At 43.2% G+C, this 23,982-nt stretch overlaps 1 protein-coding gene across 1 annotated transcript in view; it reads left to right on the plus strand.

Moving 5' to 3' along the window:
- The window catches only part of LOC138360833 (sodium-coupled monocarboxylate transporter 1-like), a 109,217-nt gene that overhangs the window by 24,071 nt on the left and 61,164 nt on the right, over positions 1 to 23,982 (plus strand). The window contains exons 2-4 of the mRNA XM_069320348.1: positions 10,396 to 10,529; positions 15,936 to 16,124; positions 18,322 to 18,476. Coding sequence (XP_069176449.1) covers positions 10,396 to 10,529; positions 15,936 to 16,124; positions 18,322 to 18,476 — 478 coding nt within the window. The remainder of the gene's footprint in view (positions 1 to 10,395; positions 10,530 to 15,935; positions 16,125 to 18,321; positions 18,477 to 23,982) is intronic.

The following is a 23,982-nucleotide window of genomic DNA, read 5'->3' on the forward strand; positions in this document are numbered from 1 at the left end:
GTTCCTTGTAGCAGTATTCGCTGACAGGTGTATTCTTCTCGCCTCGTTGCTGTATCGCGACACCACCAATGTCGGTACCACTGGCGTCGACATGGAGGATGAAGGGCTTATCTGACGAGGTGGTTGTGGAATTAGAATAGGGCAAAGGAGCACGATTATTATCCTGAAAGCATTTGGGAAGATCATTAAGGATTTCGGAATTAGAAAGCGCTGACTCCTTGTCAGTGCTTTCGGGAGGAGAAGCTGGGAAGGTCTCACTGTGGATGTAGGGTTCTGTGAAGGTGGAATAGTTAATTAGGACAGTGGGAGGAGTACCATTATATTGCTTCAGGAGATTGACGTGGCACAGCTGGGTCTTCCGCCGCCTATCTGGAGTCTCTATTACGTAGTTGTTATTATTCCTGCACTCTGACGCGGTAGGGTCCTGAAAACCTGTTTTGTAAAGGTGAACCTGGGATAGGGAAGTATGCAAGGACGAAGTCTCCCGGCTTGAATTTTCTTACTTTGCTGGTCTGGTCGTAATGAGTCTTCATTCTCTCCTGGGCTTTCAATAGATTATCATGGGCAAAACGGTGGACTCTCTCTAGAATGTGTTGAAGGTTTTGAAGAAACTGGGGCACATTCTGATGCTCACTGAAGGTGGCATCTCGGAGAGAGTCTTTGAAAGCCTTAAGGGGAGTACGGCACTTACGGCCGTAGAGCATCTCATAAGGAGATACTCCTAGGGACTCATTGGGGAGACTTCGGTAAATACACATTATAAGGTCAATCTGCTTATCCCAATCCTTAGAGGTTTCACTACACAACTTTTTCAAGAGTGCTTTGATTGTCTGATGACTACGTTCAAGAGAACCCTGTGAAGCAGGATGATAGGGGCTGGACAATACCTGTTTGATGTTGAACTCCTCCAGTGTCCTTTTGAAGAGATCACTGGTGAAGTTGGTACCACAGTCGCTCTGAATCTCCCTGGGAAATCCGTATTGAGTGAAGATCTTCAATAGATGTTTTATAACCGTAGCAGCCGTGATGTTCTTCACTGGAACTGCTATGGGAAATCTGGTGGTAGGACACAGGATGGTTAGGATGTAGGCGTTACCCGAACTGGTCCGAGGTAAAGGACCAACACAGTCTATTATGAGTCTGTGGAAAGGTTCCGCAGGCACCTGTATGGGAATCAGTGGCGCTCTGGGAATGAAGATGTTCGGTTTGCCTGCCATCTGACATGTATGACACTGTTTTACGTACTGTTTGACGTTATTTACCATACCTGGCCAGTAGTAGTCTTGACGAATTCCATGGTAAGTCTTGTTGAAGCCGTAGTGGGAGAGTGCTCCGTGGGCCAGGCGTAGAATAGTGGGCCGCAGGCTGGTAGGAATCACAAGTTGTTCGATGTTGGCCCAATCGTCCTCCTCCTTCAGTTTACTGGGTCTATATCTGCGGTAGAGCAAGTCGTTCTCTAGGAAGAACCCAGGAATACTGTCGGGTTGAGTCTCAGCCTGGAAAAACAATGGTGTTAAAGTAAGATCTTCCCTCTGCAACTTACGGAACTCCAACTTGGTCAGATGCGGGGGGAGTTTCTGAGGGTCTTGAGGGACAGCGGTAGCAGTAGAGTCAGCTGGCTGTGGACGTGCGGCTTGTGCACGGGTGGTCACGAGAACCGGAGGAGAAACTTCATCACTCTCTTGAACCTCTGCTGGAACATACTCTAGAATAGGGTTTATTGGCACAGAGTTACACACCTGGGGTTTGTCCATGACGATCAGGTTGGTCGGTTGCAGGTCTTCTGCCAAGTCGTTGCCTAGGAGAAGTTGCACTCCAGGCATGGGAAAAGGCTTTTCCCTGACGGCGACTTGGACTTCCCCGTTCACGTAGGGACAATCCAGGTGGACTCTGGCGAGAGGGTATGGAGTGGTAGCAGTGAGGTCAGTGATGAAGACAGTTTCTCCGGTGTAGGTGATGTTGGGCACAGCCGACTTCAAGATGATCGATTGTAGAGCCGCTGTGTCCCTCAAGATCTTCAATTTGAAACGTCCCTCCGGATTTGAACCGTTGGCAGAGACAGTTCCAGTATACAGGTGGTTACTGAAAAGAGAAAGATCATTAACATTAACACCAACATTCATCACAGGCTTACCGGACTTAGGAGGAGTTGGTTTGGGTCGTTGTTGGTCAGTGGTTCCCTTGTATTGAGACTTACCACACTTGTCTATGGTATGTCCATAGAGTCTACAATACTTGCAGTACAGTTGTGAACCAGCTTGATCGGGGCTCACTTTCTCGTAACTGTACCACGACTTCTTACTGGAGGATGGTTCGGGTGTCAGCCGGTGGATGAGGCTGTAAGTGTCAGCCGACTTAGCACACTTCAGGTAGTCGGTTTCTTCTTTATCTGCTAAGTAGAGGCGGACAGGAGGCGGCACACGTCTCAAGAATTCTTCAACAAGCATCAGGTTGACGAGTTCTGTAAAAGTAAAGACATGTGCTGCTTCCAGCCATTTCATGAAATACCTCCGTTTCGTGTTAGCAAACTCGAGGAAGGTAGTGGTACTTGCCTTCAGGTGGTCACGGAATTTCCTTCTATAACTTTCAGTAGAGAGGAGGTAGGCGTCCAACACTGCTTGTTTCAGAGTGTGGTAGTCATTCTCAGACGCCAAAGTACTGAGTGTGACTGCAGCTCTACCTGTAAGATGTACTCTGAGAAGGGTGGCCCATTGGTCGACAGGCCAACTGAGTTGATTAGCAAGGGTTTCAAAGGTGGTAAAGAACACATCAACTTCTGCTTCTACAAAGGATGGCATTAACTTACTTGCATGTGATATATTAAAACTGACAGGAAGATTGGCAGTAGCTTGCTGGCGTTGAGCGAGGTGTGAAGTTTCCAACGTGTATTCGCGTTGACGACACTCTAGAGCCAGAGTTGCTTGTTGCTTGTCATGTTCGCGTTGCATCTCCAACTCGCGTTGTTTGGTTTCAAGCTGTACTCGTTCCCGCTCCTGGAGTGTTTCAAGCTGTACTCTTTCCCGCTCACGGAGCATTGCAAACTCACGTTCCTTGAGGGCGATTTCTTCCCTTCTTAAGGCAGCCTCACGTTCTTGTTCTTCCTTCCTCAAGGCAGTTTCACGTTCCCTGAGGGTGATTTCTCGTTCTTGTTCTTCCCTTCGTATGGCAGCTGCTTCCCTTTGCTGCTCACGTTCAATCTTGGCCAGTTCCAATTTGAGTTTCATCGTTGCCAAATCAGTTTTTTCTGCAATATAGTAAGTTTCATGAGTTTCAGAGTCTATCTTACCTTGCTCTAAATAGTAATCCAGCAACAGGTTGTGTAGGTCGTTTTTGTTGGCTTGGTAGGGAACTTCTAGTTGATACTCATGTGCAAGAGTTTGTAATTCAGTCCTCTTGGCACGACTTAAAGTCCCTATTTCACCTGCTGGATTTGTACGGAAAGCTTGGAGACGAAACATGGTGAAATTAGCAAATAAAGGTACACGAATATTCAATAGTGAATGTCAGAAACAGGACAACGTGGCAACTGATACCTATCCTGTGAGATCTTTAACAATTAAAGTTAAGTAAAAGATGTTAAATGATTAAATTAAATCAAGGGCGCAGGAAATCTTGTACCCGGTACTCATGTAAGAGGATAAGGGCAAGAAAATCCTACTAACAAATGAAACAGAGTTTCGAAAACAAATGAAACAGTTAAATGCCTCAAAAGTAAAATTGGTAGTCCAAGGATGTAGGCATACCTTGCCGAGTCTCTATAGGACATAAAGCAAGTTTTTCCTACTGAATTTAATATGATACTTACAGAATTAGCGAACTTTTGTGCTCTGAAAAGTAAGCTAATTCCCTACCATTGTATGTATCATCATCTCTGACTGACGAGTAGGGGTGCGAGGTGTCAACTGGTGACGAGAACTGCTGCTGAGGTCCCAATTCAGCAACTAAAGTTCGAGCTAGAGGAACTATGGCCCTCTTTGTCCTCCTACAGTCAGATTGCAGAAGATTGGGTACTCTTGACCCGGGGCAGACCACAGTACCAGGGTACCAATATGATGATCTGTCAAAAATGAGAAATATCCAAGGGACAAAGATGGTAAACACGAGTAATAACACGGAGGGAGAGATGACCAATTAAGAGTATGACTGAGGCCTACAGTCACCACGTAATCCAAAGTTGTCTCACCTTCACTATATGTTACTCTCGTAATGCACAATACACCGCACCATATAAAAAATGAAATTGAATATGAAAAATAGTAAAAGCTACGTTAACAAAGTTAAATACGCTTACCATAAATTACCACTTGGCACCAGTACCTGAGTGAAGCTCCTAGGACAGGCCCCCATATAATATGTGACGGTAACGCGTTGGTGTTCGGCTGTTCAAAGCTAGGGGTATGGCCTCGTCACATAGTATTAAAAAAAAATAGAAAATCTGGAACTTCGTCTGTGGTAAGGTAAGGAGAAGACACACAAAACACAAGTAAATTTTAACAATGAAATTTTAATTACGTTAAAGAAATAAAACATGAATAAAATGGTCAAACAAATTTGTATAATAAAATCAATCAATCAAAATAATAAGAATAATTAAATGACAATGAAAAGTTACGTTAAGACAAGTGAGCAAAATAACAAGAAGTGCAATATACAAGTAATGAGAGGTGCTGGAATATTGGCTTTAAGCTATCACCTCTCTCAGTACACGTACGCCAAAGCTTACGTCTAGCAGGGAGAAGTGTTAACTGTGAAAGCACGGAATATTCTGAGGACTGAGGTCGTGGCGGCCCCAGACATCAAGTAGTATGGGGGGGCGAGTGCAGTTGCAGCCAGACCGGCGACCAATCAGCGGGGAGCCGGCAGTAAGACAGGTAGTTTGGCGGTTTGAGTCTGAGCAGGTGTTCTTGGCTGCATACGTTTTGCGCTCTGGCAAACCTTGCTGGTGTTGTTGTCGTTGTTGGACATTTCTTCCATAGTAGTTATATATATTTGTTGCGACGTATTTTTGGAGGGAAGAGCAGGCTCAATCTCTTGAAGGAGATTATGGTCACACCAGTTACTTGCTTGGTGAGGAGAGGACAATAAGTATAGTAAAGGCTTAGAATTTTGGAAAGGAAGAGGCTAGTTAACGAATTAATATTCTGTGTATTGATAAATTCAGATTCCCAGTTTACATTGTGGAGGGCTTTTGTGAGCACTTTACTGCTAGAATTCACTCAGTAAAACATCTAAACTACTGGAACCGACTAAAGATCCTAAATCTGTATTCTCTTGAGCGCAGGCGGGAGAGACACATAATAATTTATACGTGGAAAAAATATTAGAGGGCTGGTCCCAAACCTGCACAGAAATAATATCACATGAGACCAGAAGGCATAGCAGGATGTGCAGAATACCCCGTTGAAGAGCAGAGGTGCAACAGGTACTCTGAGAGAGTGAACTCCATCAACACCAGAGGCCCGAGACTGTTCAACATACTTCCACTACACATAAGGGACATAACTAGCTTAAGCATTGGTTTACAACTTCAGACTTGCTTTTAATTATAAGGATGGTGACAGACTAAAGCAATTGTTCATGACTTTGTGAGACCAAAACTGGAACATGCAGCAGGTGAATGGTACCCAAATCTCAAGAAGTACATCAATAAACTGGAAAAGGTGCAGTGGTGTGCAGCAAAACATGGCTCCTGGAACTGAAAAAAACAAAGAGTTACGAAGAGACACTAGAGGCGTTAAACATGCCATCAGTAGAAGATAGAAGAAATAAAGGTAATATGATCACCACTTACAAATTACTAACAGGAATCGTTCAAATTGACCAAGAGGAATTCCTAAAACCAACAACTTCACTAACAAGAGGATACAGATTCAAGCTAAGAAAACTAATGTGGCTGAAAATATATTAGAAAGTTTCCTTTTGCAAACAGAGTGGTAGACGGTTGGAATAAATTAAGTGAGAAGGTGATGGTTGGCAAAACCTTCATTAGTTTTAAACCGTTATACAACAAAGAGTACTGGGAAGACGGGACACCACAAGTGTAGGCCTCATCCTGTAACTACACTTAGGTAATCACACCTGTATTTATATCATACAAATACTGCAAGATACTTCTGTGAACCAAAGCTAGGAACATTAGTCAAATACCATCTATGGTATAAAAGAGTGCCCCTCATGCCCTTTCACCACCCATAACTCTGCTATTGCAACAAATCTCTAGTGTCAGACTTTCCTTGACGCCAGTTTATAAAGATGACGATACGGCAGACATAAACAATTACAGACCGATACCTAATCTACCTATACTGGTATAAAAAATATTTGAAAACATAATTTACCAACAGCTTTACTCATACCTCGTAAAACTTGAGCATATTAAGTCCCGGTCAGTTTGGCGTCTGCTTCCAAAAAGAGTTCCAATATTGCAATTTTAGTCTGCTATATATAATTTGCACAGCCCTTGACAAAAGTAAGTTCCTAATTGGGCTCTTCATTGCCCCCAAGAAAGCCCTTTGATACTGTTAACCATAACTACTTCTTACTTGAACTTCACCATTATGGAATCAGAGGCCTTCTCCTGAACTATATTCGATCCTATCTTAGTGACAGACACCAATATGTAGCCATCAATGATATAACTTCCTCCACTCTACCTTTGACTAGCCAGAACGCACCTCTGGCTACACACACACACATATTATATAAATATATATATATACATATATATATATATATATATATATATATATATATATATATATATATATATACATATATATATATATATATATATATATATATATATATATATATATATATATATATACATATATATATATATATATATATATATATATACGTTAATTTTAACTCCAATAAAAAAAAATTGACCTCATACATAGAGAAAAGGGTTGCTTTATCATTTCATAAGAAAAAAAATATAGTAAATATATTAATTCAGGAAAACTTGGCTTATTAGGCAAATCGGGCCTTGAATAGTAGGCTGAGAAGTGAGTTCTGGCTACTAGGTACGACATATATATATATATATATATATATATATATATATATATATATATATATATATATATATATATATATATATATATATATATACACACACTCACTTAGGTAATCTATGCCCCTATCCACACTGTTCACAGGTGTATTTGCGGCGAGGCAGATGCTGACGAATATGGATTGCATGGCCTGCACTGTGGAAAATCTGGTGGTTGGCACACTAGACACGACGAAGTCAATGACATCATTAAAAGAAGCCTTGCCTCTGCTCAGTGTCCAGCGGAGAGAGAGCCCCGCAACCTACTAAACCGTGACTCTGTTAGCTTGGCCGGCCGACCAGACGGAATCACACTGCGACCGTGGAAGGGTGGCAGACAGTTGGCATGGGACTATACTTGTGTATCCACCCTGGCAACCACATACATCAACCTCTCTGCCGGCACAGCAGGAGCCGCGGCGACACACAGAGAAAGAGACAAGTCAGCCAAGTACAGGCAATTAGATCATCGGTACAACTTCGTTCCAATAGGGTCTGAGACCCTAGGCCCATGGGGAGAGAGTGCAAGAAGGTTTCTTAAGAATCTTGGTTCCAAGCTCATTGACACCACAAGAGACCCTAGAGCAGCAAGTTTTCTTTTTCAGCGCCTCAGTGTTGCGATCCAGAGGGGGAATGCTCGCTGCATCCTCGGTTCCTGCCCGGCGTCGGAGGAGTTCGAGGAAATCTACAGCTTCTAGGAAGCGAACTTTTTTTGTATCCTCTTAATGTTAATTTTTTGTATAACATCAGATATTTAACTGTATAACCTTACATAATAAAGTGTACACCATAAAAAAGGGAGGTGGTAAGAGAAGCGAACACTCTTAAGTATTCAGCGTTAAATGGCAAGTTTTTCCCTGAATGCTCTGTGTTCCCTTCTCTGAGGCTGTGGGTCCCTATAATTGCACCAGAGGTGGTACCCCCCTATATTTATATATATATATATATATATATATATATATATATATATATATATATATATATATATATATATATATATATATATATATATATGTCGTACCTAGTAGCCAGAACGCATTTCTCAGCCTACTATGCAAGGGCCGATTTGCCTAATAAGCCAAGTTTTCATGAATTAATATATTTTCTCTAATTTTTTTCTTATGAAATGATAAAGCTACCCATTTCATTATGTATGAGGTCAATTTTTTTTTATTGGAGTTAAAATTAACGTATAAATATGACCGAACCTAACCAACCCTACCTAACCTAACCTAACCTATCTTTATAGGTTAGGTTAGGTTAGGTAGCCGAAAAAGTTAGATTAGGTTAGGTTAGGTAGGTTAGGTAGTCGAAAAACAATTCATAAAAACTTGGCTTATTAGGCAAATTGGGCCTTGCATAGTAGGCTGAGAAGTGCGTTCTGGCTACTAGGTACGACATATATATATATATATATATATATATATATATATATATATATATATATATATATATATATATATATAAACTGAAAACTCACACCCCAGAAGTGCCTCGAACCCATAATGCCAGGAGCAACGCAACTGGTAAGTACAGGACACCTTAATCCACTCGACCACCGACACTCGGATAGTAATCTTGAGCATAGTATTTTATCAAATCACCTCATTCTTTGGGGCACACGTGAGGAACACAAATGCGAACAAGCCTGAATGGTCCCCAGGACAATATGCAACTGAAAACTCACACCCCAGAAGTGACTCGAAACCATACTGCCAGGAGCAACGCATGGTCGAGTGGATTAAGGTGTCCTGTACATACCAGTTGCGTTGCTCCTGGCAGTATGGGTTCGAGGCACTTCTGGGGTGTGAGTTTTCAGTTATATATATATATATATATATATATATATATATATATATATATATATATATATATATATATATATATATATATATATATATATATATATATATATATATATATGTCGTACCTAATAGCCAGAACACACTTCTCAGCCTACTATGCAAGGCCCGATTTGCCTAATAAGCGAAGTTTTCCTGAATTAATATATTTTCTCAAATTTTTTGCTTATGAAATGATAAAGCTACGCATTTCATTATGTATGAGGTCAATTTTTTTTTATTGGAGTTAAAATTGACGTAGATATATGACCGAACCTAACCAACCCTACCTAACCTAACCTAACCTATCTTTATAGGTTAGGTTAGGTTAGGTAGCCGAAAAAGTTAGGTTAGGTTAGGTTAGGTAGGTTAGGTACTCGAAAAACAATTAATTCATGAAAACTTGGCTTATTAGGCAAATTGGGCCTTGCATAGTAGGCTGAGAAGTGTGTTCTGGCTACTAGATACGACATATATATATATATATATATATATATATATATATATATATATATATATATATATATATATATATATATATATGTAATATATATATATTATTAAATATGACCGAAAAAGTAAGATTAATAATTCTAACACGAATTTTCTCGATCTTTCTTACGTTTCTTTTCACTGTTGATGGTAATTCAAAGATCAATTCTCTAAAATTCATTTTTATTTCTAGTCTGACGCGACACTTGAGCGCGTTTCGTAAAACTTATTACATTTTCAAAGACTTTAGTTTACACAAACACACACAACTTTAACTGAATAGAACTTAAACATCTTTCCAGTTTTTATGCCTACATTTGGGTGAAGTGACATGTTACAATAGTTTTGGATGAGGTGAAAATAAACTTTTAACACAAGACAGAACACGAAACAATGAAATACAAACAGGTATTAAAAGTAGGTAACTGCAGAAGGCCTATTTTTATTGGCCCATATTTCTTGATGCTTCTATATTGGAGCGGAGTCTTGAAGTGGGTAGAATATAGTTGTGCATTAATTGGCTGTTGATTGCTGGTGTTGACTTCTTGATGTGTAGTGCCTCGCAGACGTCAAGCCGCCTGCTATCGCTGTAAACTCGAAAGATGTTTAAGCTCTATTCAGTTAAAGTTGTGTGTGCTTGTGTAAACTAAAGTCTTTGAAAATGTAATAAGTTTTACGAAACGCGCTCAAGTGTCGCGTCAGACTAGAAATAAAAATGAATTTTGGAGAATTGATCTTTGAATTACCATCAACAGTGAAAAGAAACGTAAGAAAGATCGAGAAAATTCGTTTTAGAATTAATAATCTTACTTTTTCGGTCATATTTAATAATATATGTCTACAGGAAAGACTGCTACCTGCTATATATATACATATATATATATATATATATATATATATATATATATATATATATATATATATATATATATATATATATATATTACATATTATATATTTAATAATATTTATATAATCAGATTAATTTTTCATTATTGTCCTCAGGTAATGCTACAGAACTATATTTATTTGGGACTCAGCTGTGCACATGTTTACTAGGGATCATCCCGGGATGCGTGTTTGTACATCAAGTCATTCTGCCAATATTCTACAACCTCAAAATTGTTTCTCTCAGCCAAGTAAAGTACTTTATACATTTGGTTTTATGTTTATTTGTTGTGCTGCTCATAACATTTATAATTATGTTTGTTAACTATGCCATCAGCAAACCTGTAGTATATTGTGCCTTTGGCCTGAAAATCTGGATCCAACTAATCCAAACTTCTTGGTAGACTTCGGGCTTGCTTCCTTCCATCAGATAAACTATTGAGGAAGAAAAAATGTAGCCTCACCCTTTTTGGATTTAAAGATCCACAGAACAGAGAGTACCCTAAAATGGATTTTTTTTCAGGAAGGTTACCTTACCTTGAGGTTACCTTGAGGTGCTTCCGGGGCTTAGTGTCCCCGCGGCCCGGTCGTCGACCAGGCCTCCTGGTTGCTGGACTGATCAACCAGGCTGTTAGACGCGGCTGCTCGCAGCCTGACGTATGAGTCACAGCCTGGTTGATCAGGTATCCTTTGGAGGTGCTTATCCAGTTCTCTCTTGAACACTGTGAGGGGTCGGCCAGTTATGCCCCTTATGTTTAGTGGAAGCGTGTTGAACAGTCTCGGGCCTCTGATGTTGATAGAGTTCTCTCTCAGAGTACCAGTTGCACCTCTGCTTTTCAACGGGGGTATTCTGCACATCCTGCCATGTCTTCTGGTCTCATGTGATGTTATTTCTGTGTGCAGGTTTGGGACCAGCCCCTCTAGTATTTGAAAGGTCACTAACGTTTGCTCCTAGGCTCGTTATTTCATAAATCATCACACTAAGGTTAAGTATTTAGAGTTTTCTTCAATGTTTCTTAGAGCTCTGCGTGAGTGCAGTCCTGAATTTATTGATGACGAAATGTCCAAGTTTTATGATATTGCTACAAAGTAGTATTATCCTAAGGCCTTTATTGATATAGCTCTGTATCAAGCAAGAAATACTTTTATTATAACACTGAAACTTAATCAAAGTTATAAACATTCATTTGTCTTACTTTATACTGAAACTTTGGCAAAGCTCTCTCAAGTTTTCAAGTCTTATATATGGGAGGTATATAAAAGCCTTCCTAACGTGTTTTACAACATTAATTCTCTATTAGTATTTATGTTGCAAAACTAGGCAATCCTCTTGTGCTCCTAGATATATTTCTAATTTTGTTCTAATGGAATGATAAAAGTTTTCATTATATTATATGATATTATTTGTTTTAAGTAAAACTAGCATAGAAATTTGACTAGTTTTTTTTTTAATTTCTGACAACTAAGTCAGAATGATTTCATGTTGTTAAGTTAAAATTATAGTAATAATAATTGTAATAAACCAATTTGGATAAAATATTTGAAAATAAAATCTCTCTCTCTCTTTGCCTGTTAGGCAAATCCGCCTTGCATACTAGGCAAAAGTTTGCGGGTCTGGGAATTGGTTATGACATACTTACTTTCAAGTCTGTTTCATATAGTAATTACATCAAATATTATATACAGTGTCAATTGCAAAATGGGTCTTTATTGTATATTCAATTCCTAATTTGAATTGTCTCCAGTGTCAATGGAATTTAATATATAAATATTTAAGAATGTGTGTGTGTGTGTGTGTGTGTGTGTACTCACCAGTGTGTGTGTGTGTGTGTGTGTACTCACCTAGTTGTACTCACCTAGTTGTGCTTGCGGGGGTTGAGCTCTGGCTCTTTGGTCCCGCCTCTCAACCGTCAATCAACAGGTGTACAGGTTCCTGAGCCTATTGGGCTCTATCATATCTACACTTGAAACTGTGTATGGAGTCAGCCTCCACCACATTGCTTCCTAATGCATTCCATTTGTCAACCACTCTGACACTAAAAAAGTTCTTTCTAATATCTCTGTGGCTCATTTGGGCACTCAGTTTCCACCTGTGTCCCCTAGTGCGTGTGCCCCTTGTGTTAAATAGCCTATCTTTATCAACCCTGTCGATTCCCTTGAGAATCTTGAATGTGGTGATCATGTCCCCCCTAACTCTTCTGTCTTCCAACGAAGTGAGGTTCAATTCCCGTAGTCTCTCCTCGTAGCTCATACCTCTCAGCTCGGGTACTAGTCTGGTGGCAAACCTTTGAACCTTTTCCAGTTTAGTCTTATGCTTGACTAGATATGGGCTCCATGCTGGAGCCGCATACTCCAGGATTGGTCTGACATATGTAGTATATAATGTTCTGAAAGATTCCTTACACAAGTTTCTAAAGGCCGTTCTTATGTTAGCCAACCTGGCATATGCTGCTGATGTTATCCTCTTGATATGAGCTTCAGGGGACAGGTCTGGCGTGATATCAACCCCCAGGTCTTTCTCTCTCTCTGACTCTTGAAGTATTTCATCTCCCAAGTGATACCTTGTATCTGGTCTCCTGCTTCCTACTCCTATCTTCATTACATTACATTTGCTTGGGTTAAACTCTAACATCCATTTGTTCGACCATTCCTGCAGCTTGTCCAGGTCTTCTTGAAGCAGCCTCAAGCTGTCCTCCTCTGTCTTAATCCTTCTCATAATTTTGGCGTCGTCAGCAAACATTGAGAGGAATGAGTCTATACCCTCTGGGAGATCATTTACGTATATCAGAAACAGGATAGGTCCAAGCACAGAGCCCTGTGAGACTCCACTGGTGACTTCCCGCCATTCTGAGGTCTCACCCCTCACTATAACTCTGCTTCCTATTGCTTAGGTACTCCCTTATCCACTGGAGCGCCCTACCAGTTACTCCTGCCTGTTTCTCCAGCTTATGCATCAACCTTTTATGGGGTACTGTGTCTAAGGCTTTCCGACAGTCCAAAAAAATGCAGTCCGCCCATCCTTCTCTTTCTTGCTTAATCTTTGTCACCTGATCATAGAATCTATCAAGCCTGTAAGGCAAGATTTACCCTCCCTGAACCCATGTTGATGGGTTGTCACGAAGTCTCTTCTCTCCAGATGTGTTACTAAGTTTTTTCTCACAATCTTCTCCTCCACCTTGCATGGTATACAAGTTAAGGACACTGGCCTGTAGTTCAGTGCCTCTTGTCTGTCACCCTTTTTAAATATTGGTACTACATTAGCAGTCTTCCATACTTCTGGTAGGTCTCCCGTTTCCAGTGACCTACTATACACTATGAAGAGTGGCAAACTAAGTGCTCCTGCACACTCTTTCAATACCCATGGCGAGATTCCATCCGGCCCAACAGCTTTTCTCACATCCAGCTCCAATAGGTGCTTCTTGACCTCATCTCTTGTAATTTCGAAACTTTCCAAGGTCACCTGGTTTGCTGCCACCTCTCCTAGCACCGTGACTTCTCCCTGTTCTATTGTAAAGACCTCCTGGAACCTTTTGTTGAGTTCTTCACACACCTCTTTGTCATTCTCAGTGTACCTGTCCTCGCCCACCCTAAGTTTCATCACCTGTTCCTTCACTGTTGTCTTCCTCCTGATGTGACTGTGTAGTAGCTTTGGTTCGGTCTTGGCTTTATTAGCTATATCATTTTCATAATTTCTCAGCTGCTCTTCTCACACTAACATACTCGTTCCTGGTTCTCTGGTATCTCTCTCTACTTTCTGGTGTTCTGTTATTACGGAAGTTCCTCCATGCCCTTTTGTTCAGCTCCTTTGCTTTCATACATTCCCTATTAAACCACGGATTCTTCCTTTGCTTCTCTGTTTTTTCCTGTTGGGCTGGGACAAACCTGCTTACAGCCTCCTGACATTTTTGGGTGACATAGTCCATCATGTCTTGTACTGACTTCTTTCCGAGTAATTCCTAGCTCAACCAGGTACTCAAAGCTCAATACACTATGATCACTCATTCCCAAGGGGGCTTCCAACTTAACTTCCCTTATATCCGACTCGTTTAGGGTAAATATCAGATCAAGCAAGGCTGGTTCATCCCCTCCTCTCGTTCTTGCCGGTCCCTTGACGTGTTGACTTAGAAAGTTTCTTGTTGTTTCTTGTTTGTGTGTGTGTGTGTGTGTGTGTGTGTGTGTGTGTGTGTGTGTGTGTGTGTGTGTGTGTGTGTGTGTGTTTGTGTGTTTGTGTGTGTGTGTTTGTGTGTGTGTGTGTGTGTGTGTGTGTGTGTGTGTGTGTGTGTGTGTGTGTGTGTGTGTGTGTGTGTGTGTGTGTGTGTGTGTTTGTGTGTGTGTAGCGAGTTTGACAATGCGTGTCTTTTTGTGAAGTTTGATTAATATACATATATCTTCTGCTATAATGAGGGTTTAGGACGAAAGTTCCGTCACATCTAAGCTCCCGTTGTTGGCCAAACTTGATGCTTCACTTGTAGTAAATTACATTAATATACTGTAATAGGTCAGAGTGAAGGAACAACACCCAATGTCAATGAACTACATCGTCCCAGCAACTTGCCTCACAAGTTACCTAACTTTATCCTACCCATATATGCTTTGCTGTGTTGAAATAAACATAAGTTGGCCAGAAGTAAAGCTGATATTAAGGCCAACAGTCCTGAACTTTGTAACTGTAAACATTGGCTTTGTAACTGCAAACATTGGCTTTATATTATTTCGTACATATGTCGGTTTTTAGATCAATATATTTTTTTAGTTTTGGTAAATTTTTTCCTGACATATATAACAATAATATGAACAAGCTAAATTCAAATGAATATCAGAAATTGTCACAAATATTTTTACCAAACTATATTGACTTAGGTTAACCCTAACGCCAAGTTTGCTTCGGTGAGGAGACGTATTGATCCCACACTCCAGTGTGGGATCTCCAGTTATTGTACTCACACTCCAGTGATAACCTTATTACTACACTCACACTCCAGTGATAACCTTATTACTGCACTCACACTCCAGTGATAACCTTATTACTACACTCACACTCCAGTGATAACCTTATTACTACACTCACACTCCAGTGATAACCTTATTACTGCACTCACACTCCAGTGATAACCTTATTACTACACTCACACTCCAGTGATAACCTTATTACTACACTCACACTCCAGTGATAACCTTATTACTGCACTCACACTCCAGTGATAACCTTATTACTGCACTCACACTCCAATGATAACCTTATTACTGCACTCACACTCCAGTGATAGCCTTATTATTGTACTCACACTCCAGTGATAACCTTATTATTGTACTCACACTCCAGTGATAACCTTATTACTGCACTTACACTCCAGTGATAACCTTATTACTGCACTCACACTCCAGTGATAACCTTATTACTGCACTCACACTCCAGTGATAGCCTTATTATTGTACTCACACTCCAGTGATAACCTTATTATTGTACTCAGTTCTGAGTCCATGAGTAGTCCACTCAACTCTTACTCACCTCAATATTACTCCATACGTTACTACGTTCCTAGATCATAGCGAGTATAGTGTCCATATTGTGCTCACGACCGTCAAAATGCTCTGACAATATATTATGTTTGTCAATTATATTAAATGATATAATTCTTAAATTTTTCTCTTGTCAGTACATAGAGAAGCGCTACAAGTCACGTGCACTGAGGATGCTGGTGACGGGTTGCCAGCTGCTCATGATGTTCTTCTATTTGGGCATCTGTCTGTACACTCCGTCCTTGGCTCTGTCCACCGTCACCAACCTTTCCACCACAGTCTCAATGGGCATCATGGGCTCCGTCTGCACCTTTTATATAACAATTGTAACTATGGATCCCAATTTGATACTGCAATACCTATTTCTTAATTATTTTTAGCACTAAATAGCAGATAAATGCACACTGAATAAAAATTATATCAATAATATATTTATCTCTTGAGTTTATACTAAAAGTTCTCAATTAATGTGCTTACCTTCACACACTTCCCTAATGTGAACAATCGCCTCAGGCCAGGCATCCGTCAAGGTCTCTCCGACTACCAGTCATGCATAAATACTTTATATATTCTGTAAGTTATGAGAAGGAGGTGTGGAGCATCTCATAGTGAGAACAGTACAGAGCCCACCACCGGCCAGTGCTGGAGAGCAGACTGGAGGTCACAGCTTGTAAAGAGGTCATTATAGGAGTACCGGAATTGTGATCAACTTCAAAGCATGTGATCACGAACGGAAGGCAGGAGGAAGGTGAGATTCCGTGCAAGTGGGTAAGAAGTGGATTATTGCACCCAATCCGAATGCACCGAATCCCACAAGAAGTGGGATTCGAGCACATTCACGTCTGGCAACGACTTAGCCAATACTGAAGCATGTAGATGAAGGACGATGAATTTACCCACAGTCTTGAGAACCGTCTCTCAGATGCGAGGGAAAAGGAGTTAAGAGTGAGAGTGGAAACAGTCTCCAACTCTCAAGTTTAGCAGGACTTATAACCATACGGTCCACAACTCACGCTTCCTTCCACAAAACTTATAGCGCTTCCCGTCAGATCCGTTCAAACACCACCGGGAAAGAGGACAATGCAGGATAAATAGTGAAAAGAAAATATGAAAATGATCGCTTAAACTCTGGCAGGTGGAACAGCTAGTCTGCTCTCCTTAACCTCTGGCAGGTGGAACAGCTAGTCTGCTGTCCTTAACCTCAGGCAGGTGGAACAGCTAGTCTGCTCTCCTTAACCTCAGGCAGGTGGAACAGCTAGTCTGCTGTCCTTAACCTCTGGCAGGTGGAACAGCTAGTCTGCTCTCCTTAACCTCTGGCAGGTGGAACAGCTAGTCTGCTCTCCTTAACCTCAGGCAGGTGGAACAGCTAGTCTGCTGTCCTTAACCTCTGGCAGGTGGAACAGCTAGTCTGCTGTCCTTAACCTCTGGCAGGTGGAACAGCTAGTCTGCTCTCCTTAAACTCTGGCAGGTGGAACAGCTAGTCTGCTCTCCTTAAACTCTGGCAGGTGGAACAGCTAGTCTGCTGTCCTTAACCTCTGGCAGGTGGAACAGCTAGTCTGCTGTCCTTAACCTCTGGCAGGTGGAACAGCTAGTCTGCTGTCCTTAACCTCTGGCAGGTGGAACAGCTAGTCTGCTCTCCTTAAACTCAGGCAGGTGGAACAGCTAATCTGCTGTCCTTAACCTCAGGCAGGTGGAACAGCTAGTCTGCTCTCCTTAACCTCAGGCAGGTGGAACAGCTAGTCTGCTGTCCTTAACCTCTGGCAGGTGGAACAGCTAGTCTGCTCTCCTTAACCTCAGGCAGGTGGAACAGCTAGTCTGCTGTCCTTAACCTCTGGCAGGTGGAACAGCTAGTCTGCTGTCCTTAACCTCTGGCAGGTGGAACAGCTAGTCTGCTCTCCTTAAACTCTGGCAGGTGGAACAGCTAGTCTGCTCTCCTTAAACTCTGGCAGGTGGAACAGCTAGTCTGCTCTCCTTAAACTCTGGCAGGTGGAACAGCTAGTCTGCTCTCCTTAAACTCTGGCAGGTGGAACAGCTAGTCTGCTCTCCTTAAACTCTGGCAGGTGGAACAGCTAGTCTGCTCTCCTTAAACTCAGGCAGGTGGAACAGCTAATCTGCTGTCCTTAACCTCAGGCAGGTGGAACAGCTAGTCTGCTCTCCTTAACCTCAGGCAGGTGGAACAGCTAGTCTGCTGTCCTTAACCTCTGGCAGGTGGAACAGCTAGTCTGCTCTCCTTAACCTCAGGCAGGTGGAACAGCTAGTCTGCTGTCCTTAACCTCTGGCAGGTGGAACAGCTAGTCTGCTGTCCTTAACCTCTGGCAGGTGGAACAGCTAGTCTGCTCTCCTTAAACTCTGGCAGGTGGAACAGCTAGTCTGCTCTCCTTAAACTCTGGCAGGTGGAACAGCTAGTCTGCTAACAAATGGGAAGACAAATTTTGAATTATAACAACTCTTCATGGTGATGTGAAGGCCAAGGAGTACACATGTGTGATGGTGACAGTGTACATGTTCTCACATTATCCACAGGGGGGAGTGAAGGCCGTGGTGTACACAGATGTGATGCAGACTCTGCTCATGTTCGGTGGGGTGTTGCTGGTGGTCACCATCACCTGTGTTGACCTCGGTGGTGTCGGTAATGTTTGGGCTCTTGCTGACCAAGGCTCCAGGATCGAGTTCTTCAAGTGAGTTGATGCCTTTATTAGTAATATTGTCTCATAAGTCATTGCTTCCTATATAATCCCAGTGGTGCGCTTGCTAAACCTGTCGCATACTATATATATTATTGATATACAGGCGATGAGTCCCAATAACGTGGCTGAAATATGTTGACCAATCCACACACTAGAAAATGAAGGGACGGCGACGTTTCGGTCTGTCCTGGACCATTCTCAAGCAGATTGTCAAGTACAATCAATTGAGAATGGTCCAGGACGGACCGAAACGTCTTCATCCCTACATTTTCTTGTGTGGATTGGTCAACATATGTATATTATTGTAATGCACATCAGCTTCTGTAACCGTAAGTCTTCTAATTTGTTGTAAGGTGTACAATATTTCTTCGTTATGCGGCTTTTATCATGTCGAATTACTGAACATATGTCAACACAAATTATAGCCAAGTTCTACCAATATTCGTTGGTACAAAACATATCTTTTTATAACATTGTAATGTATGGTATTTCCATACAAATGTTCCATGCAATTTCTTTACGATTTTATTTATAATTTGAACGAATTCATGTCAATGAATTCACACAAGCAGGCAGTATAACACCTCGCTTTGGTCACTATGTGTGACCCCTGTGACGGTCTACTGTGTGTGACCCATGTGACGGTCAACTGTGTGTGACCCATGTGACGGTCAACTGTGTGTGACCCATGTGACGGTCAACTGTGTGTGACCCATGTGACGGTCAACTGTGTGTGACCCCTGTGACGGTCTACTGTGTGTGACCCATGTGACGGTCTACTGTGTGTGACCCCTGTGACGGTCTACTGTGTGTGACCCATGTGACGGTCTACTGTGTGTGACCCATGTGACGGTCTACTGTGTGTGACCCATGTGACGGTCAACTGTGTGTGACCCATGTGACGGTCTACTGTGTGTGACCCATGTGACGGTCTACTGTGTGTGACCCATGTGACGGTCTACTGTGTGTGACCCATGTGACGGTCTACTGTGTGTGACCCATGTGACGGTCTACTGTGTGTGACCCATGTGACGGTCTACTGTGTGTGACCCATGTGACGGTCTACTGTGTGTGACCCATGTGACGGTCTACTGTGTGTGACCCATGTGACGGTCTACTGTGTGTGACCCATGTGACGGTCTACTGTGTGTGACCCCTGTGACGGTCTACTGTGTGTGACCCATGTGACGGTCTACTGTGTGTGACCCATGTGACGGTCTACTGTGTGTGACCCATGTGACGGTCAACTGTGTGTGACCCATGTGACGGTCTACTGTGTGTGACCCCTGTGACGGTCTACTATGTGTGACCCATGTGACGGTCTACTGTGTGTGACCCATGTGACGGTCAACTGTGTGTGACCCATGTGACGGTCTACTGTGTGTGACCCATGTGACGGTCTACTGTGTGTGACCCATGTGACGGTCTACTGTGTGTGACCCATGTGACGGTCTACTGTGTGTGACCCATGTGACGGTCTACTGTGTGTGACCCATGTGACGGTCTACTGTGTGTGACCCATGTGACGGTCTACTGTGTGTGACCCATGTGACGGTCTACTGTGTGTGACCCATGTGACGGTCTACTGTGTGTGACCCATGTGACGGTCAACTGTGTGTGACCCATGTGACGGTCTACTGTGTGTGACCCATGTGACGGTCTACTGTGTGTGACCCATGTGACGGTCTACTGTGTGTGACCCATGTGACGGTCAACTGTGTGTGACCCATGTGACGGTCAACTGTGTGTGACCCATGTGACGGTCAACTGTGTGTGACTCATGTGACGGTCTACTGTGTGTGACCCATGTGACGGTCTACTGTGTGTGACCCATGTGACGGTCTACTGTGTGTGACCCATGTGACGGTCTACTGTGTGTGACCCACGTGACGGTCTACTGTGTGTGACCCATGTGACGGTCTACTGTGTGTGACCCACGTGACGGTCTACTGTGTGTGACCCATGTGACGGTCAACTGTGTGTGACCCATGTGACGGTCAACTGTGTGTGACCCATGTGACGGTCAACTGTGTGTGACCCATGTGACGGTCTACTGTGTGTGACCCATGTGACGGTCTACTGTGTGTGACCCATGTGACGGTCTACTGTGTGTGACCCATGTGACGGTCAACTGTGTGTGATTCATGTGACGGTCTACTGTGTGTGACCCATGTGACGGTCAACTGTGTGTGATTCATGTGACGGTCTACTGTGTGTGACCCCTGTGACGGTCTACTGTGTGTGACCCATGTGACGGTCAACTGTGTGTGACCCATGTGACGGTCAACTGTGTGTGATTCATGTGACGGTCTACTGTGTGTGACCCATGTGACGGTCTACTGTGTGTGACCCATGTGACGGTCTACTGTGTGTGACCCATGTGACGGTCTACTGTGTGACTCATGTGACGGTCTACTGTGTGTGACCCATGTGACGGTCTACTGTGTGTGACTCATGTGACGGTCTACTGTGTGTGACCCATGTGACGGTCAACTGTGTGTGACTCATGTGACGGTCTACTGTGTGTGACCCATGTGACGGTCAACTGTGTGTGACTCATGTGACGGTCTACTGTGTGTGAGCCATGTGATGGTCAACTGTGTGTGACCCATGTGACGGTCAACTGTGTGTGACCCATGTGACGGTCAACTGTGTGTGACCCGTGTGACGGTCTACTGTGTGTGACCCACGTGACGGTCAACTGTGTGACCCATGTGACGGTCTACTGTGTGTGACCCATGTGACGGTCAACTGTGTGACCCATGTGACGGTCTACTGTGTGTGACCCATGTGACGGTCTACTGTGTGACTCATGTGACGGTCTACTCTGTGTGACCCATGTGACGGTCAACTGTGTGACTCATGTGACGGTCAACTGTGTGACCCATGTGACGGTCAACTGTGTGTGACCCATGTGACGGTCAACTCTGTGACTCATGTGACGGTCAACTGTGTGTGACCCATGTGACGGTCTACTGTGTGACCCATGTGACGGTCAACTGTGTGTGACCCATGTGACGGTCTACTGTGTGTGACCCATGTGACGGTCTACTGTGTGTGACCCATGTGACGGTCTACTGTGTGACCCATGTGACGGTCAACTCTGTGACTCATGTGACGGTCAACTGTGTGTGACCCATGTGACGGTCTACTGTGTGACCCATGTGACGGTCAACTGTGTGTGACCCATGTGACGGTCTACTGTGTGACTCATGTGACGGTCTACTGTGTGTGACCCATGTGACGGTCAACTGTGTGACTCATGTGACGGTCAACTGTGTGACTCATGTGACGGTCAACTGTGTGACTCATGTGACGGTCTACTGTGTGACTCATGTGACGGTCAACTGTGTGACTCATGTGACGGTCAACTGTGTGTGACCCATGTGACGGTCAACTGTGTGACTCATGTGACGGTCTACTGTGTGACTCATGTGACGGTCTACTGTGTGTGACCCATGTGACGGTCAACTGTGTGACTCATGTGACGGTCTACTGTGTCACTCATGTGACGGTCAACTGTGTGACTCATGTGACGGTCAACTGTGTGACCCATGTGACGGTCAACTGTGTGTGACCCATGTGACGGTCAACTCTGTGACTCATGTGACGGTCAACTGTGTGTGACCCATGTGACGGTCTACTGTGTGACCCATGTGATGGTCAACTGTGTGACCCATGTGACGGTCAACTCTGTGACTCATGTGACGGTCAACTGTGTGTGACCCATGTGACGGTCTACTGTGTGACCCATGTGACGGTCAACTGTGTGTGACCCATGTGACGGTCTACTGTGTGACGGTCTACTGTGTGACTCATGTGACGGTCTACTGTGTGTGACCCATGTGACGGTCAACTGTGTGACTCATGTGACGGTCAACTGTGTGACTCATGTGACGGTCAACTGTGTGACTCATGTGACGGTCTACTGTGTGACTCATGTGACGGTCAACTGTGTGACTCATGTGACGGTCAACTGTGTGTGACCCATGTGACGGTCAACTGTGTGACTCATGTGACGGTCTACTGTGTGACTCATGTGACGGTCTACTGTGTGTGACCCATGTGACGGTCAACTGTGTGACTCATGTGACGGTCTACTGTGTGACTCATGTGACGGTCAACTGTGTGACTCATGTGACGGTCTACTGTGTGACTCATGTGACGGTCAACTGTGTGTGACTCATGTGACGGTCTACTGTGTGACTCATGTGACGGTCAACTGTGTGTGACTCATGTGACGGTCTGCTGTGTGTGACCCATGTGACGGTCTACTGTGTGTGACCCACGTGACTCCTAGCAATTTACCCAAATCGGAATAATGGCGAGGCTTAATAGGTAAAATTCGAGGGGGGGTTCAAGTTCCACAGATGGGACAGTGGTATTGGTCACAATGACTTGTGGCGATTGTTTAGGCCACTGACCAACCATTGGGGTTCAGTAAACCACATCTCGGTTTTAACTAACTGTTTTAAGGGTAAACTTCTTGACAGATAGTCAGCTGGATTGTCCTTGGTGGGGGCATGTCTCAGTTTATATCAAGTTGACAACTCTCGTATTTCCCCTAACTCTGTTACTGACGAAGGGAGTTTAATTGTTGTTGCTTTTTACCCATTGTAAGACTGCCTCATTGTCTGACCACACTACTATCTCACCAAAGTTAATATTACTGAGGGTCTTGATCAGGCAATGAGCCAGCCTTACACTTACTAATAAAAGCAGTTATCTCCACTTACTTCTAGCCATAGAAGTAAGTAAAAATAATTGCTGAGTGTTAACTAAATAGGCTACTGTACAATACTCTTTGCCGGAGGCATCGCAGAACACATGCAAAGTTTTGTGTAAATTCAGTCCTAAGGCATTACGAGGAAATTTATGAATACTAAGTTTATTAAAATCCTTGGTTAATTGCTGCCATTTGTCCTGCAGATCATTTGGCAACGGATCATTCCAACCCATATTAATCTGCCAGCACTCCTGCATGAGGAGTCTGCCCTTAACTAACATAGGGTTAAGTAAGCCTAAAGGCTCTAACATAACTGACATGAGAGTAATTTCCATATGGTTAGGGGTGAATTGTTAGTTTCCACTAGCCGGCGCCTGGGATCGAACCCAGGACCACAGGATCACAAGTCCAGCGTGCTGTCCGCTCGGCCGACCGGCTCCCTAGTGAGGATGTGGCCCCCAAATAGGACTGACGCGAACTTATAGGTGATGAAGTCGCTGTTAGTCTTGTGGATTCTTTACCCAGAGAAATTTAGTGTTCGCAGGTGTCCCTCAAGTCCATATTTTTGTCAAACATAAACACCAGCAAAAATCGCCCAGGTTCTGACTGGATTTTGTTAGTGTGTTTGGCCTTTTTCTATATATAAATATGATTAAATCCTTACGATTTTCGTCAGTTGTTTTATTCCTTGTTTCTCCATTGTGACGGTAAAGCGTTAGTGTTCGGCTGTTTCAAAAGCTAGGGGCAGGGCCTCGTCACATCACAAAAAAA

The sequence above is a fragment of the Procambarus clarkii genome, unplaced genomic scaffold, assembly GCF_040958095.1.
Source record: "Procambarus clarkii isolate CNS0578487 unplaced genomic scaffold, FALCON_Pclarkii_2.0 HiC_scaffold_123, whole genome shotgun sequence".
Classification (NCBI taxonomy): domain Eukaryota; kingdom Metazoa; phylum Arthropoda; class Malacostraca; order Decapoda; family Cambaridae; genus Procambarus; species Procambarus clarkii.